Source organism: Halichoeres trimaculatus, unplaced genomic scaffold (genome assembly GCF_033239565.1).
Source record: "Halichoeres trimaculatus isolate MK-OKI-2021-1 unplaced genomic scaffold, fHalTri1.1 fHalTri1_scaffold_12, whole genome shotgun sequence".
In the NCBI taxonomy this organism is placed as follows: Eukaryota; Metazoa; Chordata; class Actinopteri; order Labriformes; family Labridae; genus Halichoeres; species Halichoeres trimaculatus.
The window spans coordinates 14,146,889-14,174,317 of NW_027437190.1; the positions used below are offsets into that span (position 1 = coordinate 14,146,889).

The 27,429-nt window shown below is 39.1% G+C and overlaps 1 protein-coding gene across 2 annotated transcripts; it reads left to right on the forward strand.

Moving 5' to 3' along the window:
• The first annotated feature begins 12,769 nt into the window (after nucleotides 1-12,769).
• On the forward strand, nucleotides 12,770-27,172 carry snx27b (sorting nexin 27b). Of its 2 annotated transcripts, none has more exons than XM_074684153.1 (13): nucleotides 12,770-13,210; nucleotides 18,457-18,688; nucleotides 18,868-19,060; nucleotides 19,153-19,217; nucleotides 19,303-19,407; nucleotides 19,518-19,596; nucleotides 22,248-22,411; nucleotides 22,513-22,602; nucleotides 22,982-23,131; nucleotides 23,205-23,333; nucleotides 24,234-24,293; nucleotides 24,380-24,442; nucleotides 24,558-27,172. In XM_074684153.1, the coding sequence occupies exons 1-13, from the start codon at nucleotides 12,879-12,881 to the stop codon at nucleotides 24,600-24,602; spliced, it is 1,707 nt and encodes a 568-aa protein (XP_074540254.1). In that variant the 5' UTR covers nucleotides 12,770-12,878; the 3' UTR covers nucleotides 24,603-27,172. The 2 variants fall into 2 exon arrangements, with proteins under 2 accessions (XP_074540254.1, XP_074540253.1); XM_074684152.1 differs by having other exon boundaries at nucleotides 24,380-24,428.
• The last annotated feature ends 257 nt before the right edge of the window (nucleotides 27,173-27,429 follow it).

The following is a 27,429-nucleotide window of genomic DNA, read 5'->3' on the forward strand; positions in this document are numbered from 1 at the left end:
TTAATTTATCAAGATTCAGATAAACTAAATTAATCCTCTTGAGTGAAAGTCTGTTTTCTTTAAACCTCTAAATAAACACACATGCACAAACAGCACTTTGGCGCAGTAATATGCACTGGTTAGAGAGGACAGAGTGGGTGCTGCACTCTCAGTACACACCTGAGCAGTTAGAGGTTTAGTGCCTTGCTCAAGGGCAGTGTTCAGGAATTTATGCCAACACCTTCCCAATTCCCAGCCCAATTCCCAATCTTGGTCTGTACCTGGGCTTGAACCATCGACTTTACAATCACTAATCCAAGTCCCTATGGACTGAGCCACTGCCGCCCCATTAACAGCAAGATTAGCAGCATATTTTAAATCTACAGATGATTTTGTCCAGCTGAGGCCAGTGGAGGTGTTGCAGAGGGGAGACTGAAGCAACAGCACATCAAAAAGAGAGTAGGGTAACACAAAAAAGCTAGCACATAGCAGCACCAAAACACAAAATGGAAAAGCATTTGCCAAAAGTTACTGGCTAATATTGCTAATTCAGCAATCTAGGTAGGTTAGCTTTTCTCTTTTCAAATGTGTGTGTTTTAAATTCCGAACACTAAAGAATACAAATATAAATTTAAAAGTAGAGAGTTGTTGATGAGATAAGTCATTTAACAGTTGGATGTTAGCTTGCGAAACTTTCATTAGCAAGCTAGCTAGCTTAGGTGATAATAGTGTCACTTGCTGCCACAAGTTCTGCCTTAGCGTGTAATTCTGTTACTCTTTGGAGACTAAACAGCAGCACAAACATGTCACAAGCCTCCTGCTCACCACAGAGTCCAGGAGCTCGACTGGGCACTGTTACCTTTACCATAACGTTTCAAGTTACAGATCAGTTTGTAATGATTGGAACTTTGTTCACTGTATTTTGAAGTCATATCCCAAATGTTGTTAAGTAGATGAAACACTGTCATTTTAATCAGTGTATGTTTTGTTGTTGTTGTTGTTGTTGTTGTTGTTGTTGTTGTTGTTGTTGTTGTTGTTGTTGTTTTGTTTTTTGCACAGATGTATTTACTTTTAAAGAAAGAGACTGCTAATGTAGCAGAGTGTTAATGGATAATAACTTAAGTGGCTGTGGATGAAGGGTAGTGCAGGAGCATCAGAGATTGATTTTGGGAGGAACTTAAGGAACTCATTAACCATCTGTGTGTGAGTCCTGACTTGGAAAGAGAAAAGAAACAAAAGAGTTAAGAAGAAATCTTATCTTCTGGCCTCTGCACAAAGCAGGTATGGCTTTTTGTGACTTGGTGTAATGTGTCAGTGTGTATGGAGGAGTGCAGCAGCAGTAGAAGCCACACAGTGTGGTTTAGCTTAGGCTCAGTTGCCCTCCACAAACATTTTCCACAGATGAGTCATGGTGTTTGAGACTACGCCTACCCTGGACATTTAGGTCCCCTTTTCTGTCTGAGCTGGTATCTGTGCTACTCATCTATACTGTCTCCTCAGTCTGATGTTTCAGCACACAGCCACCAGGTTGTTATGCCTGCAACAATGCACAGTTGCATAACCGTGTGTGCAATCATAGACAAGTCATTTCTAAGCTTTGCCTTGAAGGTATAGCTTTGCTCAGTGCAGTTTAAAGTAAAGGTGCCATGGGCACAAATATTCTGTGACATAAGTGTCATAAAAACGATGTACTGAACATGCAGTACTGCTTGGTATGAGTGTTGTTGAATTTGTGGTTTTGTGTTGTTATGGTGACTGCAGGTTTAATGTGTGGTGCTATGGTACTTTCAGGAAATAGAAAGAAAACTCTAAAACTCACAGACAGAAACAAGTCTTTATTTACAGCTTCTTTTGCTTGAAAAAGATTGTGCACTAAGGGAAGGCAGGAAAGAATAAATTCCGGGTTTTAAGTTTGGGCATTATGTAAGATTTACCCGGATAGAAGAGGGAAGGAAAAGAGGAGAGAGACAGTGGGAGGGACTTGGATGCAGGGTGTGTCAGCTTTTATATAAAAAACCTTTGGCCCATGATCGAAACTCAAACCCCTTTTCACTACCAACTTGAGCTACACCAGTTTCCACACAATTTTGGTAAGTAGAATTATGTCCTTAGAAGGATTTTAGGTGATATAGCAATAAATATTGCACGCTTCATTTCTGCAAGATATGCAGTTGTGTTTTATAGCAGGAAATGCATGAATGAGTTTTTGGGTGTGGTTCCTGTGTTGTGTGGAGTGCTGTGTCTCAATAAACTAAGGGCTGTGGCCATTAATGGCTTAATTGATATGTTAACATGATTTTTTTTTAAAACAGCAGCCTCTTTTAAGTTGTAAAAGAAAACAGGAAAAGCTGATCACAATGAGAGGCTATAACAGTGCAAACTAGGGAATCAAATTTGCAAGTAGTCTTAGGATGCCGTGACGTGTTTCAGGACACGTGAACTTGTCTGTAAACTCTGAAAAAACAAAATTGCTTCCTGTCCAGTCACCAGTGATAATGATGTATTTACTCCACAGGTACAAGGAAAACAGAACAGAACAGAACAGAACAGAACAGAACAGAACAGAACAGAACAGAACAGAAAACACACAGGACTTGAAGGGAATTAAGACTTTTTGCTAGATGTCACAAACAAGAAGAGTTAAAAATATTTTGCATCAATTACCTGTTGATCCCACTCCTACCCATGAAATCATAGGATGTTTCAATAATGCACAGTATACAATGTGAATTAAAGCTCCACAGGATTTCTGATTGAAGCATGTTTTCCTGTTCCAGCTACCATGGCAGAAATCCCTCGTGCAATGGCTTTGCTCCAGGCCACCTTTGATAAGCACGCTGGAAAAGACGGAGACCCCACTTCTTTGACCAAGAAAGAGCTAGCAGAGATGCTCCACTGTGCATTTCCTGGAGCAGGGGTAGGAAGAAACGTTTTTAAAAAATATATGTTTTCCAAGAGAGAGCTTTCATTTCCACTTTAAAATATTTTTAATATTTTGCATATTCATTGACACTGTTTCTCTTACTTTTTTGCAGGGGGCAAGTTTTGACAGTTTCTTCAAAGACCTGGATGCCGATGGTGATGGTGTTGTTAATTTCCAGGAATATGTCACCTTTATTGCAGCCCTAACTTCAATCATGAGATGCCCCAAATAATTCATGCCACATGTTTTGTAAAATTTTGTACCTTATTTGATTCCTACCAAATACAAATTACTCAAGTACCATGTTCTCATCTGTTAAAGACCCATTTTTTGTTCTGAGAAGGACAACTTGCTTTGACACACACATGGGTCATGATGTTGGTTAGAGAAACTCCCCATGTCTACAAAAGTTATTTTGCATTTTATTTTAAACATAATTTTAAAGTCCAAATCGATTTCAATATCATATTTCTGTGACTGAGAAAATAAAATGTTTTGAAATTATGACTGTTCGTGGCATTTTCTCTGTATCCTTGCTGCAAATAAAGTATACATTTGCGCTTTAATTAAACCATTCCTTTAAAAAAAAGAACATTGATTTAAATGACAAGCTAGTCGATCATCCTTGAGCAACTTATAGTCAAAGGCTAGCTATACAAGAGGATGTCTTGAGCATCAAACATTAACCCTTTCAGAATAAAACCTGTCCAGACATGAATGTATCTAAAGAGTTTGACACTCCTTTATTGAGACCAAAGAGATTGTCTGGCTAACCTGCATTACTCTACTTTGAAATATATATATATATATATATATATATATATATATATATATATATATATATATATATATATATATATATATATATATATATATATATATATATATAACATTGATTGTTAGCTCAACTAGTAGGATTTCATTATGATACATTATTGATTGTCTGTTTTTTGACTCTGAAACTTCAAAACAATTTGGCACCAGAAGTTACTGTAGTGTATGATTTTGTGTATTTTAGTCACCAAAATGTTTAAAAATCAATCCCTATACATTGATTCTCTGTGGATGTGGGATGTAATTGAAGAAATGAACAAGAGGTGAATCTGGATATAGGGTGTCACAACTGACATTTCGACTGCCTTGACAAACATATCCGCCCTATTTGATGTCCGACCCAGATGCAAGATTTACAACCTCTCCCTCTGCTCTGTTATTACCACCACCTCTTTTCCACCATTACTGCTCCCAGCCCCACCACCTGCCGGCTGCATCTATAGGAGGTTACATGTATTATCCAACCACTCCTCAAATTTCCTCTCACACAGTAAATCTGTAAGGAGCGATGAGATCGAAGCCTGTAGATGCGGCACACTAACAAAGCCATGCTACTGATGTTACACAACTTTTTAAACCATTACAGCGTGAGTTGTCTCACTGAAACAAGACTAATGTGGTATGAAAGTCATGAATGAACTTGCAGGTTTGGTTTGTGTTAACACCACATCCCAAAGATTAGCAGTGTCAATCCATACAAATTTAAAAACTTGTAACTTTTACTCTTTAAATACTGCTTTAAAAATTAATACTGAGAGTGGCAAACTCAGTGAGTGATGAGCATTTTTTCTATTGAGATAGCTGGCAGTTTGCACATGCCGCTCCATAAAGTCTTCAGAAACTCTATGATGATCACTCACTGTTTGTTTTCTGAGTCATACCCCACCGCTGCCTTTAGCCTCCCTAGAGCTGCCCCCTAGTGTTCAGATGTTTCACTCTGAAGTGAACATGCCATTTTATTTCATTTTATGACGTACATGGGAGTGCTTTCTCAACTTGTTTCTGCACTTTTGACACAGAAAGGGAACTGCATGGATCTTATCTGTCGAGGTTTTGAGATTCACAGTCTGTGGGAAGGGTATCCTTGGACAGGTTAAACTTGTATTAAAAAGAGCTTATTACTACATGGAATTAGGAAAGACTACATTCCAGCTACAGTCCCTGCTTTTGTTCTTTTGTAAAATTATCAGAACAAATCATTTAAGAAATGAGGTAAAGGGAACTTAACAAGTGGTCCCACCTCTGCTTTACTATGCCTGCTCTCTGAAAAACGTCTCTTCTCTGTGATTTAACCTGCACATGCTTTTGTACACTTTTCGCAAGAGGAAATGTGCAACAAAATACTGCACCAAAAAAAATGTTAAAACATACATAAAACCTAAGGAACCGAACAAAGGCTCTGCAAGGTTAAACAGTGAGAAACTAAGAACTAGTGAGCCAGGGAAGCATTTACATCCATGCCAAAGCAATTAAGAAGAGGATGCCTTTAACTGGAAATGAAAGAATTACAGTATCGCTTGCCACACCACATAACTAACCGGCTTCACTGTCGTATCATCAGTACTTTCCCTTCAAGCAGGGTGTGTGACATTCTGTTGAGCTGTGACACACCTCATCTTGATATGCATGTCATGCATCTAGATAACTTTTGGTTTGGATGTTTCAAAGCAGCAGAGTCAAAGCTATGAATTGTTCAAGCTTTGGAGAATAAGTAAATAAAGACGTGGCACAGCCCTTTTTTGAGGGTCTTGACATTATCCATGGATAGGATCTCAGACAGGAACATTTTGTATAAGAACCTCAGAACTGCAGCTCTGCTCCAAGAAGAAAAGAGGTTTTGTTGGCTTCTTCAAATTCAAATCCCCAGCAGACAGAAGCAGTTTGCTGAAAGTGTTTAGCAGTTTAACAAAGATGGATGTTTGATAGAAGATTGAAAAGTAGAATGAAAAGAGGGATAGATGGTCGGATGGATGAAAATGAATGGATGGGTTGATGAATATATAGATGGGTTTGTAGTGGAAAAAAATTGTTTTGCATGCTAGACTCACCTATCAATACTCAGACAGTTATTACTTTGATGAGTCATTTCTCAAAAAAAAATTGTGTAGGCATCAGAACTGACCTTAGTCTGTCTCCTGTGTATCGCCACACTGACCCAAGTTTGACTCCTAGGCGTTTGGTACAGGTTAGAAACAGGGACTGAGTACTTTGGCTGTCATGAGACCTGTGCTGATCATGCAAAGTGTATGTCTCATGTATTTTATTCTTTCTGTTTATAAAGCCACGAGAACTTTGACTCTGGGTGCTCTTTACAGACTGCATCTGCACTCTGTGAAACCCACTCCTCAACCTTGTGGGTCTGATTAAACACTCGCAAAGGCAAACATGACTCAGGATCCTTCATTGATTCTTACATAGATTATTGCACATCAGGATGAACTGTTGGATGGAAAATATGGTGGAAGGATGGATGCATGGATGGATGGATGAATCAGACTGACCTTATTTTCTGCTGATTACCCTTAATGTTATTTTTAAGCTGTCGATTTAGAGATCTTTTGTTTATATAGTAATATGGAGTTGCTAGGCGACGCCCTGTTGGCTATGGCTGCCTTTTGCAGCAGCTCTCTCTTCTTTGTCTGTTTCTTGTAATTTTCATCTCTTTTTCGTAATCTTTGTATTAGGAATGGATCATTACTTTCTATGGCTCGTTTGTTGGTCATGGACACAAAACTTTTTGTGTCTTCAGAGATATTTTTACTACCTTTTCTCCTGTGTTTGTCTGGAGATCCTACATGTAACCATGGCTGCATTGTTTACATGTGAACTCAGCTGTTAGCAGCCTGTAGCATGTCAATGCCAACTGGTGTAAGACCTAATGTTTTCCCACAAGGTGAGGAGAAGGGGGTGAGGAAGATGTGCTGGTTCTCAGGTGTGAGCTAAGAAGTGACGACATGGACCTGTCCTTCCATCCATCGTTATTGGGAACGTAAGATCTATCTCCAATAAGATGGACAAGCTAGCTATGCTAACCCAGCAACAGAGGGATTACCAGAAAGCAGAGTAGCATCATGCTATTCACAGACATGGCTAACAGAGCTAACATTAGACACCAACTCCACATTGAAAGAGCTTCACCTGCTGTGAGCAGACAGGATCCAGGAGACAGAGATGGAGCATGACTGAAGAAGCTCAGTCCTGGACCCTGTGGAGGTGGAGGCTGGCTGAACTGGAGAATGATGGACAAGCTGTCATCATCTATTTTCTAATGGACCTTCTATACGCTTTCTTACTTTTGTTTTCTTGATTGCTGCTGTGAGTTCAACTTTGTTGTACTTGCTACAAAGACAATAAAGTTGTATTCTATTCTATTCTATTCTATTCTATTCTATTCTATTCTAATTTACCTTCATGTTGGTATATTGATGGTGACACACAGAGAAGAAACAGTTTTTTTAGATGGTGAACATTATATCAATGAGACCTGAGTGATTCAAGTATCTGAAACAAAGTATAAACATTCATGAAAACATGTGGATGTTGTAAGTAAACACATTGAACATTCAAACCAGTGCACTCCCATTTTTACCACCAGTGTTGCTGAAATCAATCTGTTTTTGGTTTTAAGACACAGGGGCAATCTTATTTGCCATCATCTCTTTATGCCTAGATCATAACAACAGACTGTTCACCTGTCTCAACAGTGAGTTGTAAATCATCTTCAGAGGCACATTACTCAGCTATCAGGTATGTAACCAGAACTAAGACACATAACAGAGAATGGTACATAACCAGTCATTAACACGGTTCCTTTAGGCAGGCAATCAAGGACATTCCTCTCCCCTCTGTTCAAATCCAGTAGAGCAACAAAGCTCAAACTGTTAAACATGTAATACGTGGTTTGTTTTCTTTTGTTTTTTGTAGAATAGAAAGACAAAAAAGAATGGGAGGGAATTTGGGTGGTGTCATGCAGCATATAAAGGTCTGTGTCCATACCCAAGGTTCATATTCCTGCTATTTTGCACCTTTGGCTGACTATTGTTTTACAATATTGGTAAGTGATCATTTGTGTCTTTTAATTTTTTTTAAATACAGCACTAACTATTGATAGCTGAATTAAACCTAAATATTAAAACCTTTTAGACAAGGTAAGGAATCATAAAATGTGAACGTTTCAGGATGGTTAGTGAGAGTGAGGGACTGGGTTAGTTGGTAAGTCAGCAAGTTAGAGTGTGCAATGTTTCTGCCCTAAAAGTTAAAATAATAAAATCTAGATCAGATTTGAGCCATTGTGATCAAAACAAATGAAATAAACTCACACTACAAAAAACTGAAATCTTATCAAGCGTTTCTGTCCTATTTTCAGTGAAAATGTCTTTTTTGACCTAATGTGAGCCATTTTTACCTGACCAGTCCAGAAAAATGTCTGAATTGCCTGAAACAAGTAAACAAATCTTCCAGTGGGGTAAGAGAAGTGTGCTTGTATTGAGACATTATTCTCATCTTGACAAAAACACTTCTCTTACCCCACTGGCAGATGTTTTTTTACTTGTTTAAAGTAGTTTAGACCTAATTTTTGTCATTAAATAACTTGAAATAAGACATTTCTCTGGACTTCTCAGGTGAAAAGAGCTCTTATCAAGTCTAAAACAACATTTTACTGAAAACAAGAGAAAAACACTTGAGATATCAGATTTTTTAAGCGCAATTCATGTGCATCAACGCTGAGCTGATCCATGGTTGTTTTTTAAAAAACAACCAAACTGCATCCAATTTGTATTCTGCTGTTTATTCAGTTTATCTTAGTGTTGGGAGATTCTAGAGTCAGATGCATTGCTCATGTTAAAATGTAAAAACCAAAGATGAACTCCTCACTGATACAACATGTTTCTGTTTCAGCCACTATGCAATCTATCGGTGATGCAATGGTAATGCTTAGAGCTACTTTTACCAAGTACGCTGGAAGAGATGGAGATTCAAAGACTTTGACCAAGAAAGAACTGACTGAACTGCTCCATGATGAGATCCCTCACGATGAAGTAAGTAGAAAAGATACAGCTCTGATGGCACATCAGACTAAAAATATCTCTGACACAGGATGGATGGTTTAAATTCATCTCTTTTTTGGTGTTTAGTGTTCATGCCAAGAAGAAGTGGCCAAGTTCTTCGGCAAGCTGGATCTTGACAGAGACGGAGTTATTAATTTCGAGGAGTATGTTGTCCATGTAGCAGCTCTTACTAAGATAATCCACAAACATTAATTATTTCAGTCACTTGCTACTCGACTAATGTAACCCTGTGTGCTTTCAACCAAATGAGAAGGAGATTTTTCTTTTCCTTGCAAGTGCACTTGAGAGAACTTCCTTTGTCAAATTAACCTGTGAGTATGTTTTGTTCTGAAGGTCGAGGACACGTTGATCATAGATGGATTATTGTGGTGGCTTGAGGAAGTTAATGTGAAAATGTTGGTGGTTGATTGCTCACTGAAGGGAACCAATAAAAAAAAAAACTTAAGATGAGCGTGTCTCATTTTGTGGTTGTTTCTTTGTGTGTTGCCTGTTTAAAGTTACTGTCAAGATTTGGGCTCATACCTCTTGACTAAACACTTCCTGGGCAGACTGGATTCAACTTTCCCAGCTTTTTCACCTCCACAGATTCAAAATTAATTTTGGTGAGAGGTAGTGTGTCTTATTTACCCTTATAAAATACATTGCTTTTCAAATATTTGTCTTTAAAATCAAAATAGATAAAGCAGATAAAGCAAAATTCCCAATTGGGCCTACAAAGTTGGGTATTTTTGCATGATGCTTTCTGTAATCTTATGCCACTTTGTAAGTGCAAAAATTGTGATTTGAATGTGACAACATTATAAATATAACAAATACACTAATGAAATTACAAAACCTGCAGTAATGAGTTGTGTATTTGCCCATATTTACTTTCAGATCAGCAAAGCTGCAGCCTAAGAAACAAGATAAACTGCACGGTAAACACAACGGCTGAAGCTTTCTGTCTCTGCAACTCCAGCATTATTTTCCCTCCTTGCGGTGGAGGAAAATAAATCAGTGATGAGTCAGATTAGTTGTTAAGTCCTCAAATCTGTGCTGTATAGCTGACATTAATTACCACCTTTCAAGAGGAGCTGCACAGCTGTGCTCCTCAGGCTGTGGTTGGTATGTGTTTAAAGGCCTGGCCTCATGAGAAATCAGACAACATTGCCCCATGTGCTAAGAGTACCACACTCCTAGTCTGTTGTTATCTCAAATTTTATCAGTGAGTAAAGGTAAAATATTTTAATATACCCCTGTATGATATTTCAGCATGCATGTGGTTTAACTGTAGCCTAATAATAACAACTTCTTTCTCTCTTTGACTAAATCTTGATTATTTCAGCAATAGAAAAATTACAGATGTAAAATAATGTTTTTCTCAAAACAAAAAAACTCTAATCTCATAAAAGTTATGACTTTTTTTCTTGTAAAATTGTGACTTCACCACTTAAATTGTAATATTAATATGAATTAATTATAACCTGAAGCCCCCGTCTATTGTTTTTTTTTTTTGTTTGTTTTTTTTACATGGGTTATTATTGGAATAAAAGTTTCATATGTAAGAAAGCGTCTGTTTGAGTTCACGCATCTCAACTCCAACAACCCCGTCAACAGTTTGGAATTTGCCAGGCAATAGTCACCACAGACATTGTAAAAATGAAATTTTAGGTTGACTAATATTGTAGTAGTCCCACAACTCATCATTCAGAGACCTGTTTGGTGACACCTTCACTCTTATGTCATGTCTGGACATAGTTTTCAAACTGAACCAGACATAACACTGGAGAAGACACACAAACACACATTGACACACAAGCACACACCCACTGTTTCATTTCCCCAAGCTGCATGAAAAAACAACATATAACCACATAAATAAACAAAGCCTCCTTATGCCCCAGCACCACACAGTAAGAGTTATAAGAAGCAAAATGAGTCCATGAAGAAAGAGGCACAAACAAATTCTGACAGATTTCACTGAGGATGGTGTTTCCTTTTCACATGACACGGTCTTTATCACACTGACAACGCTTTATGTGTTCTACACTTTACATTAAAATGTTTTGGCCATGATGTTTCAAAATTTTCTGAATGTATAAAACAGTGTCTTTAAACTTACCTACTCTGTGTGTTGTACTTACTATGTCAAAGGTCACAAACAAAGAGAAAAAAGCATGTTTCAATAAATTCACCGAGTCACAAAATTCATGTCTGGCAATGACTACAGGAAAGATGTTATACAAGCAGTATTGACTTAGTTACAGCAAATAATGTCTTGATGTGGCGTGTAGCTGTGCCACACAGTGTCAGAACAGGATGCAGGGTGTGTCACTGCAATCATATCAAGTATATGAACAGCCCTGGATGCTTAAAATGAGCACAATACTTCTTCTTTAAATCCAGATAAACATGACATCTGCATTTGTTCTGAGATGATTCTGTTTGTTATCATGTTGGCCAGCAGAACTGCAACTGTGCAGACTGAAAAGTTAAGATCTCAAAAGAGGGGACAAATAAAGAATCGCACATAAATGTTCACCGTTAAATGAATATTGTGTATTCCTAAATGAAAACTACTCATTTCAATGTCAACTTTAACCATTTGGAAATGTGTGTCTGTGATCAAAATATTAACGTATTACTTCCTAAATGCAGCATGTTATTGTTTAGTTATCCTCCACGGATGTTTGGCGAAAGGTTTTGCAATGCTTCCCCCTTGTGTTTGGATTATTCAGCCATCACCTCACATCTGAATAAGGTTGAAACAAGAGTTTTTACTGAACCCGATATTCAGCCTTGAATGAACCAGGCACTCAGGTAAATGCATTCAGCAAACCTCTGATGTCTTTAGAAATATTATGTGTCTATTGTGATTTTGAAGGTCAGTTTTTGTTCATAGAAGCAAACACTTCATTACATTAAAAGGTGTAATAGATAGATATAAACAAGTCCCTTACATGTATCCAGAGAGTTTGTTTGAAAATAGATATATAAATGTAATTGATGGATATGCTACATGGGTACAAGTGCAGACCAAATATAGGTGATTTTGATTTATTAAGTGTTAGTTTAGAACATGGTTTGTCAACCTCAATATCAAAATGTTTGTGTTTGGTTTCTTTACACAAATTCCTATCTTCCATAGTCAGAGCCTTCCAAAGTTAATCAGAGTCACTAAAAAGTCGTTGGAGTTTTGTGAGCTGATAGTGAATTGCTGACGTGATGAGAAAAGTTAACGCATACTGCACAGTGAATTGTTCAATAATGGTTGCTGGGCTATGGACTGAACAATATTTTTTGTTCCAGAAAAATACCAGTTCTATTAGTTACAGGATGGACTAGCTTCCACATGTACACTTATAGAGAAGGAGACAGGGTGCCCTGAATAAAACCACATTTTCGGCCCGTTAACCAAAACGTAAGAGACAAGAACATGAAATATTGCACCATAGAACATCCCTCAATAAGCCTCTTTTATTTTCCATTTTTGATGATTGACATTATCTGTAAACTTTTGTTCCCACTCAGTTTAAGTTACTTGCTTTTCAAGGCTTTAGAAATATTTTCTCATGTATTTTCCACCTGGACTGGACGTCATTGACCACAGTCCTTCAGAACTCTTACTGAGTTAGAAAAGAATAAAGCAGGGCTACAGCCTTCACTTAGATTGAGTTAAACCGAACGTCAAAACGTGCGCTTAAAAAACTAAAAAGATAAAATAATAAAAAATAAGAAGAAGAAGAAAGAAAGAAAGAAAGAAAGAAAGAAAGAAAGAAAGAAAGAAAGAAAGAAAAAGAAAGAAAGAAAGAAAAAGAAATGGTGTGTGTAGCAGAAACTTATATACTCTTAAAATTACACCCAGCTTACCAGAGTGCATGTGGCCTCGGCGAGACACCCTCCGAAAGGAGACTTGGATGACCCAAATGGAACGCGTCCGCGGTGGCCTCGTATATCATCGGCTTTTTCCGGCTTTTTCCGGTGATCTCTGTTGGTTAGCTAGCTAAGCTGATTAGCCTGCTACTGGCCGCTAATGTTTGTAGGATATTTATCGTTGGCTGAATTGGAGTGGATGATTCAAACAGAGTAGAAAAATGGCGGACGTCGAGGGACAAGGAATCTCTTCATCTGTCCCTCCGTTGCCGCACCCTTCGTCTCGTAACGGCTCTGGTAGCGGTAACGTTACACCGGGCACCGGCGACAGCTGCCAGACGGCAACCACCGTTACTTCGGGCCCACGGCTAGTCCGTATAGTGAAGTCAGACTCAGGCTATGGGTTTAATGTCCGGGGACAAGTTAGTGAAGGTGGGCAACTTCGGAGCATTAACGGGGAATTGTACGCTCCTCTGCAGCATGTGAGCGCTGTCCTACCGGGAGGTGCCGCCGATAGAGCTGGGATATCGAAGGGAGACAGGATTCTCGAGGTGTAAGTGGCTGCTATTTAAGCTTTAACTGGAGAACACTGTGTCTAACATCGTGGTAACTTTCACTGACCAAGCTGATAATAAATGACTTTTAATAGTAGTTTGACACGTGAGAAACATTTACTGTATCGTTTTTGAGACCAGCGTTGGTTATCCTGTGTATGCAGCTAGTCTCTTGTCTTGCAGGACAGAATACCCGTTGATCTCAATGAAAGGAGTGTCTGTGTGTGTCAGAGAGGAAAGATCCGGGGATCGTTTGGATTCTCGTCACAGTGAAAGCTATTCCTAACATCCTCGACGTGCCAGTATATTCAAGCCACCACTTATGCACCTTAACACCTCGTATGCACTGTGTAATTTAAGTGCATAACGTGCTGCGACTGGTTCAGTTGGTTTTGTTTTCATAAATCTTGTGGGTTAGGACAACATTTGTTTTATCAGTATCTCTGACATTGGGGAAAATGAACCCCGCATGACTTCGATGACATCAACAGTGTGTTTGTGAGCAGCACATGAGACAGACGTGGTCCTCGCTGGCGCGTTAGTATGCATGGAGATTGCTTGCTGATGTTAGGCACTGTTGCTATGGAGAGGAAGACGCAGCGTACTGCTCAGCATCAGTGCTGGTCCTTCATTGTGACTGTGTCTGTTGAATAAGGTGATGCAGGAAGGGAGGGATGCCATCAGTTCAATTCTGATTGGCTTCCATCTGTAAAATTCAACATTTCATTGGCTGGATTTTGTACACTGCTTTGGTAATGGATGGCCCGCAGTAACCTGGCAGTTTGTTGACCCCATTATTTCTATGAGGTTTTCTGCATGCATGTGAGTTTATGTATTTACATTTGGCTTTAAGAGCTGCACTAGTCTATTTACAGTACTTCTTTGCACAAGGTGTAAACACTTTTTTATGACAATAGCTGATTTAACATGCAGTAGCATTCACTTACTACCTTTGAGAAAGGAATCATTATAAATTATTTCACTTTGTCTTTTAGGTTTTATTTTTTTTACCACTCAGCTTTATATAAAAAAAAACAGGGATATGAATAGTTACACAAAAATTTAGCATCGATGGCAAAAATATGCTGGAAAAACTGTTTATCACAACGATAGAGCTGATAGAGGAAGTGCAAAGGTCACCTAACCAGCTGCTTATTATGCAGTCATAAAGCTCTGATGTGAACAGCTGCCAAATTGCTTTGTCTTTTTTTTTTTTGTTGAGAAAGAAGTTTGGTCTCTTTTACACTACACCTGCAAAAGGTTTTTAGTTCCTATCACTTAGTTTCATTATCACATTTCTGCCAGCACAAGCTTCAGAGTAACTTTGAGAAACCAGACAAACAATGCCTCTTTTTTCGGTGGAAACTTCATGACAAAAATCTGACATAGTAGCTCCATTTTGATGCATTTTGCATCATTGTGATAAAGTTCATTTTCCCAGGAATCTCTTTTGTTAAGGGTTTTTTTCCTTTTTTTTTCAAAAGAAATAGTTTTTGGTACTTTTGTGTGTGTTTATCTTTATGATAATATATATTAATTTGTTTAATATTAAAACCTCAAAGTTTTCAATTTAACATATTTATTTTTCAATATAAGCGTCCAATGCTGTGTTCATGTCCAGCATGGAAACTTCACAAGGAACTATTCAGGTACCAAAACATGGTACTGTTTCATTTTATATGAATCAGTACTCGGTACTTCAGACAGAATTTGGTCCGTACCTATAAAAGTACCTAATTCAGTACCTAATTCAGTACCGATCCCTTCACAGGGCACCTGTGCCCTGATGAAAGAGTAAGTGCTTAATGTGGGATCAATTCCCCCAACACTTTCTTTAACTTAGGGATCAATAGTTGTTTCCACTTAAACTGTTTCGGTAAAGTATCATCACTCATAAGGCACCAAACCTTTTTTTTTAATTTACAGAGAAGAGATGTGAAAAAAAGTAAGAAAGTGTTTAGAAAGTGCAAAAAAGTCCATAAGAAAATAGATGATGACAGCCTGTCCATCATTGTCCAGTTCAGCCAGCCTCCACCTCCACAGGGTCCAGGACTGAGCTTCTTCAGTCATGCTTCATCTCTGTCTCCTGGATCCTGTCTGCTCACAGCAGGTGAAGCTCTTCCAATGTGGCGTTGGTGTCTGATGTTAGCTCCGTTAGCCATGTCTGTGAATAGCATGATGCTACTCTGCCCTCTGATATTCCCTCTGTTGCTGGGTTAGCACAGCTAGCTCGTCCATCTTATTGGAGATAGATCTTACGTTCCCAATAACGATGGATGGAAGGACAGGTCCATGTCATCACTTCTTAGCTCACACCTGAGAACCAGCACATCGTCCTCACCTCCTCCTCCACAGCTTGTGGGAAGACATCAGGCCTTACACCAGTTAGCAATGACATGCTACAGGCTGCTAACAGCTGAGTTCACATGTAAACAATGTGGCCATGGTTACATGTAGGATCTCCAGACAAACACAGGAGAAAAAGTAGTAAAAATATCACTGAAGCCACAAAAAGTTTGGTGTCCATGACCAACAAATGATCCATACAAAGTAATGATCCACTCCAAATACAAAGATTATGAAAAGAGACGTAAAAATTACAAGAAAAGGACAAAGAAGAGAGAGCTGCTGCAAAAGGCAGCCATAGCCAACAGGGCAGCGCCTAGCCGCCCTGTTGTACAAGTTGTTTGTACTTGTTGTTACAAGTATCATGTCAATGATACTTTGACCTCAGATACAATAACCATCTTCCAATTCTTAGTATCGCTATTTTTATAAAAAATAAAAATTCATATTTTTGTTGAGTTGGAAGTAAAATATGACTTCCGCACTTCCACTATGTTAGATGGCGCCGAAGAGCTACTACCCTGTATGTTACCAATAGATTATAAAATGAATATAGTCTCAAAGTATATTAAAAATATTTATTTTCTAAGCTTGATAATTTGGGTTTTTTGTTGTACTGAGCAAGTCAGTACATCAATGTTTTCCTTGTTCCTTTTAATTTTGAGTAATATTTTAATTTACAAATACATCATCTCTATGTATTCTTAGTTAACTGTGTAGAATATCGCAATGTATCCCACTATTGTGATATTGTGATACATCACAGTTCTATCGTATCGTGACCCAAGTATTGTGATGTGTATCTCTGACAATGACATCAAAATTAAGAGTTAGCATGTTCAGTATTTGGCCTTTTTTTATCCCCTGAAGGCTTTTTGAGGATGTTAAGGTGCTGTTAAAACTGAGATCATGACTCAGAGAAGTAGAGTTGAGAATGATGTCTGGCTGTGATGTTCAAAACATTGCTCAAACATAATAATATAACAGCACATCTTGGAAAAATACAACTCACAAACTGTCATTTTAGTCAACCAGAGACTTTTCTCAAGATAGCCACTTTATTCCATACACAATTACAGCTTTTTCCTGGTACTGACTGGGTTGCATTTATTTTATGAAATATGGTAACAAGCATAATTTGAAGCCACTCTGGCTTCTGTAGACTTTGGCTACTTTTCAAGGGCAAGTTGTGCCAACTTGAGCTTTCACTCTTATATTTGCAAGCTATTGTTTGAAATGCAAAACTCATTACATTAGCTCTAAACATGAGGCACAGACTCTTACACTTTACTGATCTCATTCTGGTGTGCCAGCCTTCTCCTAAAATCTGGATGTGTTTTGAAATGTGTCAGAAACAGCCGCTGCTGACAGCTCTTTGGAAAGATGCTGCGGCTGCTGTTTTGAGAGAAGTTAACTACAGGTCCAGTCATAACAGTCCTGCCATCAGCACATCTGTCATGACTCTGACACATGTCTTCCAAAGGGCACACACCCTGTGTAGCTCATGCCAAGGCCCGGTAATGACATAAAGCAAAGGTCTGACTCCTAAAGGGAAGAGGTGTTAGCTCAGAGTGATTTAAGAGGATTATATTATCTTATTCTCACTTCACTAATCATAAACACGTCCTGCTTTTCAGAGCTCTGGCATTTTATTATTTCTCCCATTCCCTTTTTAAAAATAGCTTACAAATCAAAATCTCAGACGCATATTGATCCAAGACTCAGCTGCATTTTGTCAAATTTCCTGGCTCTTTTTTGTTCTCGATATGCTCAACATTTTTATATAACGTCACTATGATTAAGCCATTTTAAACTCTGACTTTTAATGTGCCATGGACACAAAAATAAGCTGGAGTTGAAGGCAGCAAATATTTCACAGCCAAAGCAGGGCATGTATCATACAAGTCTAGATCCAAGAGTTGAGCTGTTGTGTTCGATGTTGGGGGGTAAAAAGCAGAACTTGATGATTTCCAATTTCAAATAATTTAAACCATGTATCCCACTGAAAAATAGTGCAAGGAAAATGAATCAGACATTGAAAGAGAAAATACATGTTTTATGAAAGATTTATTCTTATTTTTAATTGTTGTGCAAGCAACATGTTTCAAAAGGGATATGAGAGGGACAAGAAGACACTGAGAACGTGGTGTAATGGTGGAAAAGAAAACATTTGTTTGCGAAACAATCCACAGCTGGTGAGGTTGGTTTGCAACAGGTTAGTTACAAGACTGGGTTCAAAAAGAGACTGATGTGAAAAACAATTTGTAAGTCTGAAAAATCAAAACCAAAAGAAAAACAAAAATGTTTTTTGGCTTGGGTATAACTGATAACAATTTTCAGTGCTCCTCTTTCAAAACACTCCTCCTGAATCATAATCAAGTGTACGTTGATTAGTTGGCTTTCTTATTTTGTTTTGGTTCCTCTAGTGTTTCTTTCCTGTAAGCAAGTCAGTATTAAGATTAGGGATGGGTACTGAATTGGGTACTTTCATAGGTACTGACTGAATTCTGTCAAAAGCACCAATTCACATGAAATTTAAAGGTGCTATGTTAAGACACATCCTTCTGACTGTGAGGAAGTGTAAGGGATTTTCCATGCTGGACATTAACACAGCGTTGCAAGGTTATATATTGAAGAATAAATATGTTAAAATGAAAAAAAAGATATTTTATTATTTTAAAAAATGATATTTTTCTACCACATAAACACAAAAAAAGTACCAAAAATTGTTGAGTGCCATTTGTCGTTTCAAATGTGAAAGGTACCCATCCCTAATTGAGAAAATTTTCGTTTTGGTTGTAAAAAAAAATGCTGTGCATCTAAAAGAAATCAACATCAGTGATTGAAATTAGCTGGTAACACTCTGACAGTCTTCATCTCCGTCTCTGTGATTCAACAGTAATGGTGTGAATGTAGAAGGAGCGACCCACAAGCAGGTGGTGGACCTGATCCGGGCTGGAGAGAGAGAACTGGTGCTGGCTGTTCTGTCAGTTCCACCCCAAGAGGCCGACTGCCTGGATCCAGGGGACGACATTTCGGCTCAGTCCTGCTATGACTACTCTGATAAGCAGGCCGTCCCAATCTCTGTGCCCAGCTACAAACACACAGAGCTCAACCAGGAGAAGTTTGTGGTGAGTGCAGTTGTGGATTAATACACAGGTGGCTGCGTTAGAGGAGCTGACCATGAAAATGCAAAGATACACTCATTGATTGTTTTGTGGCGGTGAAATCATTTTACCCGAAGGCCTATTGATTTAAACTCATAGTCACTGAATCAGGACATCCATTTTTCTTCCCTTCTCCCCTCCAGGTATATAATGTCTACATGGCAGGGAGGCAGCTTTGTTCCAAGCGCTACAGAGAATTTGTGATCCTACACCAAAACTTGAAGAGGGAGTTTGCCAATTTTACATTCCCAAAGCTGCCTGGGAAGTGGCCTTTTTCCCTGTCGGAGCAGCAGCTGGATGCACGACGCAGGGGCCTTGAAGAATACCTCGAGAAAGGTTAGGCTTCAACAGAACTTCAAACCTGGAATCGTTCACACACATCACATTAAAATACCTGTGTCCTAATGTCAGCTGTGTCTCATCTGCAGTGTGCTCTGTGCGGGTGATTGGCGAAAGTGACATCATGCAGGAGTTCCTGTCTGAATCAGATGAGGTAAAAAAAGAGCAACCAGAGTGTGCTTTTATGGTCCTCTGCCTGTGACTCACTGCACTGTTTTTCTTTCCTTGCCATGATACAGAACTATAATGGCGTGTCGGATGTGGAGTTGAGAATAGCCATGCCAGATAAAACCACACTCACTGTCAGAGTTCGCAAAAACTCCACTACAGACCAGGTTTACCAGGTAAACACACACATACACACAGGCCTGTAGACAAATATAACAAATCAAGCTTTAATGCTCTTTCAGCCAAATGCTCACTCTGTTTTTTTTCCATCCTCTCTTTCTTCCAGGCTGTGGTTATGAAGCTTGGGATGGACAGTGTAACAGCGAGCTACTTTGCTCTGTTTGAGGTCATCAACCACACCTTTGGTTAGTAAGAACAAGCTCAGAGTTTCTACTTCTTGGTTCAGCTGTCCTTACAGAGAATACCAGGGGCAAGCAACTGAATGGAAATAAACTGAAATTTTAACCCACACAGCACCACTCAATCCGTTTCCCCTGAACTGTGTGTTGGTACAGACGGAAGTAGCAGAGTAGTACCAGTTAAGACAAGATTGATTTTTGAAGAGCATCTTCTGTGCAGGTCACAGAAGTTCAAAACAGTTATTTCAGGCAAGGAATAAATTAGCAAACAAACATCTTGTATCCCTCAGTGAGATGGGAAAAGCTGCCCATGTTTTTATCAGCTGCAGATTAGATTACAATAAATATTAGCTTTCCACCCACTCAACAAAGTTGATCTTGTTTTAAAAAATGAGGAAAGGCAGAGGAAAGGTTTGTCTCTCTAGCATCTTAGCTGGCATTACGATCATTTTCTTGCTTTTAATATGCTGTAAAGTATAACTTCAGTTAAATCATGGGACTGTTTACAGCAGTGGTTCTCAATGTGAAAGGGAGGTCCCGGGACCCCCAGGGGTCCAGGAACCGTTGGTCATGTGTCCATGGAATAATTTAAAAACTATTGTAAAAGTGTGCTATATCATTAAAAGTATACATTAACAAACTGGGATCTCTTGCCCCAATAAAATCAGGTGTTCTTTTGAATTTTGATTCCAACAAATTTTTGATTCCAACATTTTCCTTAAGCTTACAAACAAATTACTCAGAAAGTATAAATGTAGCTTCATTCCATGGTTGCAAAGTAACACATAGTACAGTATTACATAGTATTAAAACTTTGCTGATCAATTTTACAATATTCAGGGTGTACCCCGCCTCCTGCCCAATGACAGCTGGGATAGGCTCCGGCCACCCGCGACCCTGAACAGGATAAGCAGCTCAGAAAATGAATGAATGAATTTTACAAAAATGAGAGGGTCTTTGGAAAAATGTCTCACCTGAAAGGGGTCCCTGGTCTACAGAAGTTTGAGAACCTATGGTACAAAGGACAGGAGAATGGATATGCCTGCAGACTGAGTCAGTCTCACCAAGTTATTCAGCGATTCTCCACCTGTCCCTCTTTCAGTCTGTTGCATCACGTCCTTCCTCTGTAAACTAAGGCTCGTTGAGGTATTCTTTTCTACCTTCAACAAACAGCGTGCTCTGGTTGCTGTCAGATCCCTCATTTTTAGTTTGGATCTTTTGTTTGTCTCTTTAAAGCCAGCTGATGAAAAAAAGCTGATCAGTTCACTGCAGGCGGAGGAGCACCTCTGTGTTACGTCTACAAATAGTGCAGAAACAAAACGGATCACTGGACCAAAAGAGTCCTGTAATGACCTAACAAGACTGACCTCTGTATTGTGGTTCTGCTGGTTCTGACCCACATCCCCTGTTGGTAACTCACTTACTGTTGACAAGTGCCTCATACTACCTTACTCTTAAAGAAAGGAAGTACTATGCCTTTAACCTCTGAGCATCTGCTGGCTGCTTTAAGTGGAAATAAATCGGCCGGTCGCCCTTGCCAAAGCTATTGAACTCTGGCTTGCCAAAGAAAAATGGACTAAATGTCTGTCGTCTGTCATTATTCAAGCCTTTAGTCTTACTCTCATTACAGCACTTCTGTTTCCAACTCCAGACAACACTTGCTCCCATATTTTATGTTTAACTTTTTGATGTCATATTGTGTCATATTATGTCATATTCTAAGTTTTTACTTTTTCGAGTCAGCACACCTCACAGCTCATTGCTCAATGCTGGGCTAGTTAGTGGATAGGAGAACATTATTTCCAAATTCATGGATTATCAATACATTCTTTTAAACATTTGCAGGTTACAAATTCTTAAATTCCGGAATGTCTCTCTTTTTCCTGGTTATTTAAACAGGCTGGTCATTGTTGTTCGTTTTTCATGCATTTTGTCATTTTTGTCATAAACTCATACTCTGGATAAAAACACGTTTTAAACATTATTGAATGAGTGATTACAGGGCTCAAGTTTTTGCAGCAGCATTTAATGAAAAGGGCTATTGTTTAGGGCACCACCAAAGTCAGTAGGATTTAATCTCTGGGTGACTTTATTTTTTTTCCTTTCAAGCTAGAGCTGTGCTGCTAGCATCAGCATTTTAAGGATATAAGAAAATGTAAATTATAAAGTTTATGTACACAAAGAAAAGCCTAAAAATGCACCCATACTCTGACACAGCCTCATGAGGGCACGTATGATGTATTCTTAATAACAGAGTTAAAAATTGAATTTCCCCCTGATGATGAAAAAAGTGTGTTCATCTTATTATTATATTCATCATCAGTTTATAAAGCACAGTGTGGTAAAGAAGAAAACAATTTCCAGTTTTTCTAGAACACTCTGTGCCTCCCTTTGTCATGATGATGAAGTCTGACATTTACTTCTCTCTGTTCAGCAGTATCATCTAACTTAATTATTTCTGCAGATGTCATATTTGGGTTTGTAGTACAGTTGACACTGTTCTGAATATGCAGATATCTATTAGGGTTTTAACAAACAGGCATGACGTTAGAGAAAAAGCATTACTAACAATTCTATGTAAAGACAGAAAAACATCTTTTGAATCACTTTCTCCTCTTTTATCCCCCCTCTCTGTTACCTGTCTCTGTCTTCATCAGTACGCAAGCTCGCTCCAAATGAATTCCCCCACAAACTGTATGTACAGAACTATACCTCAGCCATACCGGGAACCTGCCTCACCCTGCGAAAGTGGCTCTTCACCACAGAAGAGGAGATTCTGCTCAATGACAACCAGCTCGCTGTCAACTACTTCTTCCACCAGGTTTGTGCACGTGTCTGCCGTCTCTCTGTGCTTGCATGCATACGTACGAATGTGTTCCTGTGGGTTGTTTTTTTTTTTACACTGTGCTCCGATCTTTGCAGGCTGTGGATGACGTGAAGAAAGGCTTCATCAAAGCTGAGCAGAAGAACTACCAGCTGCAGAAGCTAGCTGAGCAGAAGAAAATGTCCATGGTTAGTGTTTCACAAACGGGCTGACATCACACAGCTGCTTTACTACAGTTTGTGAGCCGTACCTAAAGAGAGGAGTTCAGTTCGTCTTATGTCATCCCCTCTATCCCACCTGTTCAGTCTCCCTGCACTGTGTGTGATATAACAAAAAGGAACAGAGCCTTCTGGGGGCGGAGGTTGACTAACAGTGAGAGAATAGTGGTGTAGTGCAGGAAATGTGTTTTGATGGTGGTTGATTCAGTCTTCAGATCAGGTCAGGTAGTATCTGACTGTGTTTTCCCTTATAGTTTCAAAACTGAGATACGATGCAATCAGAAGAGCGTATTGTAACACATAGTCATATAATGTATGACCTGTCCTCTCTGTCCTCTTTCTCTCTCAGTATCTGAGTTTGCTGAGGAGCTGCGAGGGCTACAATGAGATCATGTTCCCCCACTGTTCCTGTGATTCCAGACGTAAAGGTCACGTCATCACAGCCATCAGCATTCACCACTTCAAGCTGCACGCCTGCACAGAGGAAGGGACACTCGAGGTATGACAGAAACTTGCTCCTTTATTAAAGTATAAATGCAGTAAGTGTACTAATGCTTCCTTTGTCGTCCCAGAATCAGGTGATTGCGTTTGACTGGGGGGAGATGCAGAGATGGGACACAGATGAAGAGGGCATGGCCTTCTGCTTTGAATATGCACGAGGAGAGAAGAAACCTCGCTGGGTGAAGATTTTCACTCCTTATGTGAGTATGACACACAGGGAAAATACAGCCTTGAAACAATCACATGAAAATTGGGACATGCAGCTCACATTTGAAACTCGTGGTTTGAAGAAAAAAAATACAGTCAATTCTCGTTTGTCCACTTTCACCTTTTAGGTGTTGGTTTTGTTTCACAGAATGATAACTGTTATTTTTTTCCTGACATTTGATTAGACAGCGACATTCATGATGTCTCTTTGATTCTAACACCATCAATATCCTTACTGCTTTAGCTTAAAGGAAATACTTGGAGCATATTTATGCACTTAATGCACTTAGCTGACTGAGACTGGACAAATCAAATCTTCCTTGCAGCACAGATAAAATTTACAAAGTGCCTTTGTCGTGATTGTCTTTGCAAACAAACCACTCAAGGATTTATTAGGAATTTTAAAGATACTTTTCTGTGACACTGAGCTTTCACTACAGTTTGAGACCCCAGAGATTTTAAGGTCAAAGCCAAGAAAAGCCAGAATCAGAAAGCTAGGTCAAAAAGTGTCTTGACAGGACGCCACGGAGGAGAAACCCCAAATCCATGTTGCATGTAGCGTATGTTGGTAGTCTTGCTGCATATCCTGGCCAGTGGCCTGGTTTGCCAAACCTCTCTGTGGGTACGCCACCAGAATATCCAATATTGTAACTGTATATATTTTTCTAGTATGTCTTTCATTTGTAAGGAAAGTGTGGTTGTTTTGGTTTTATAATGAATGAGTTAAATCAAAGAGTCACACTTATTTGTGTTTATTTGTGTCAGCTTAAAACTTTAAAAAACTTGATTCCCAAATTTAAAGTTTTCTTATCATTTTAAAGGCTTCGTGAAAATCAGCATTTTTCATCTGAAATTCCTAAACCCGTGTTTTCTCCTTTGCATTTGCTGTTTAGTTCAACTACATGCACGAGTGCTTTGAGAGAGTCTTCTGTGAGCTGAAGTGGAGGAAGGAGGTAAGAGCTGACCACCGACAGACCAACCTCCTCTAGTGGTATTTTACTTTAAGGTGTGCTTTACTGTCATGCTCTGGTCTCCACAGGTGGAAGAGGAAGCTACAGACAAGGACAATAAGAACTGCAGTAAAGATGGTATGTGTGGCAAGGTAAGGCTTTGCCTGCCTCTGTCCATCCTATGCTCAATAATAGTCTGGTTAATTGTCCCTGTTTTCTGTCTCTGAGTTTGTTCGTCTTTTGTCCCGGTTGCTGTCTCTTTTGCAGAATATTTTCCAGCTGCTGAGGCACAGAAGGGATGGAGGCACCTAGGAAGGGAAATCGTTACCTCTTAACGAGACACCGCCGTCACCGACTCCACTCAGTCAGACCCTCATTTAGCCTCCAGCTATTAGCTACATGGTCATCGTTTCCACTCCCAACAGCTCCACAACCCCCATCCACGCAAAACGACAAGCATCTGCAAATGAACAAATTGGATGAGAAGCAGCATAAGAAGCTTAAAACACATTGAACCAGAACTCTCAAATCGAGCACATCATAGTCATATAGCAGTGCTCTGTCAGAAAGAACCAAGGCCTCTGTAGACTTATGGATTCATTTAAGCCTTCCTCTTGTTCTCAGCGACTTGAAGTGAGATGTTACTTGACATGAGGAGGCTTTGAGCCTACCAGGAAGCGAAAAGCTGAAGTGAATGAGGAAGTATTGCCAGACTAACATGGAAAACTGAAAGCTGTTGACGCTCACAAAGGGAACACAGATTACACTGATCAGGGACTCTGAAAGTTTGAATGCAGGAAGACTCCAAGCGTCTTTAAACACGGATCAAAACTCGAGGGTTTCTTTGTCTTTTTTTGCCAGAATTTGATGTGCAGAAAGTGTTTATGCATGGGAACAATGGGAGCAGCAGAGCAGAACCCCAAATACGAAAGAGGCCGAGCAGAGCAAGGCCCTTAGAATTTAAGTATCACCTGATCAATGCCATATTATATATTTTCACGTGTTTGCAGCTAAGTTTGCTTTTGAAAATGGAGACTACAAACATTTTTATGTGGACAAATAAGAGAAGGGAGAGAGAAAGGGATCATTTTATTTAGGATCGTCAGGACACATTTCTCAGTGACACAACTATGAGGCTTGTAAACATGAGTGGAAACATGTTGAAAAAAGACAAATGTTGCACTTTATCGGACAGTATTAACAGCCTCCAAATTTAGGAAACCTAAGAAGAAGAAAGTGGGAATAACACTAGAAGTGGCCTGAGCTTTGTTTACATTTCTTTCTGACTGACTACAGTACTGTTTTGTACTGCATCATCAAATGCAATGCATATACTATCATGTGTTAAAAGTATAAAACGACAGCCCGTTCTTTTCTGCAGCAGTGCTGCGGGGTGCTGATCAGACAAGTGGCAGGTTAGTCGACTTTAGGTGTGTTTCCCCTGTAAGACAGCAGGGGTCCCACTCATCCTGTCAGCTCTGCTGCAGCCAGTGATTGCTTGTTTCTGGGAGCTCCCACTGGATATATAACAAGCCTGTAATTCAAACTGCAGCAGTATTTTTCTCTGTCGCTGGTATTCCCTATGATGTTAATCTGCTCATGCACTCCAGATGCGGGGTTAAGTGGGGAGAGGCTTTCTTTGCAAAAAAATAAAGAGGGGGCAGCTTATACTCTTCATCAACATGATAGATATGAAGATAAGTGTGCACATTCACTGCAGGCTGTGTAGCAACAGCAGTGTAATGTAATAAACAGTATAATTTAATGTCCCTCCAAATGAGCCAAGTTAATGCTCCTATTCCTAGAATGTCATTATAATAATGCAATGTTTTATAAATAATGACATAATTATCTAATGATGGAACACTTCAGTATGATAGATCAATAAAATGATTTAATTACAGGTTATTGCATCATTTTTATCTCTAAAAGTCACATTAAATATTTATATTTGCCTTGTGCAATATTTTGATGCTACTACTTTATTCATTATTCTGACTTTATTGCATTAGAAACTCATTTTGAAGGATGCTTTGCCTACATCTTGTTTTTTTTTTCAGTTGCAACTCACAAAATTAGCCCAACTGTTGTCTCTGGTTATCAGAGTTTATCATGATAGTGATGAGATATTTCTCAGACTCAGTGGTATTATGACATGAGGCATGGCTGAGTTTTTCCAAACCACATTAGACAATTAAAGATTTATTTCATGCCCAAAACAAAACAGTAAAAATGTCATGTGATTATTATTTATTCCATTGAACGTCAGCCAACAGTGATATTCAGTTACTCCCAAACCATCAATCCCGTTACATTATTAAAGACAAGATCAACTCTCTTTCTCTTTTTATTTTTAAGCAGGTAAAGAGTCAGACTGACATTTTAAGTCCACTTGTTTTCATGAAGGTGCTGCTCACACATTGAGAATTGATTAATGAGCTTCAGCAGACTTCAGTCAGGGCGTAAAGAAGGTTTAATCGAACGTGTTTGAGCCTTCGATTGATTGGTTGGATGTGCGGTCCTAAAGGTGGAACAGATTTCCCGGGATTTTTGTCTGTGTACTGGGCCATGTCCGACACGGTCGATTGTCTGATCTGCCCACCTCCAAGTGCTCCCGCCTGTCCCTCCCTCTGTCTCTGTCTCATCCTGACTACAGTTAAGTGTCACTAACATTATTTATTTCAGTAAGAGAATATGTTGAATTCATTCTTTGTTAACTTCTTCACCTGATAGACTTCGGCTTACAAAAGAGAGGCGCTAAGAAGAGGATGGACATAAGCAACCTGCAGATTCTCTGACATGTTGAAATGTAAAATTTAAGACAAAGTGTTTGGTTACATCGCTTACTGTAATAAATTGTAACATATTCTTTTAAATAAACAATTTATTGATGCAAAGTCAGGCTCTTAATTCATCTGTGTGTGTGTGTGTGTCTGTGGAGGGGGTACCAAAGCCCGGAGCTACACACAGCCTTCTCCATGTGGGAGAAAAATTGTATAAAGATAATTTCGCACTGATCCACTCTTTGTGTTCCCACATCTGTTTTCTTTCTTCCTCTCCGCTGCGTGGGCTTCTTCATCTCTTCCCAACTGCAACGTCTTTTAATGAGATCTGGGAGACAATTACCCAACAGGCAGTG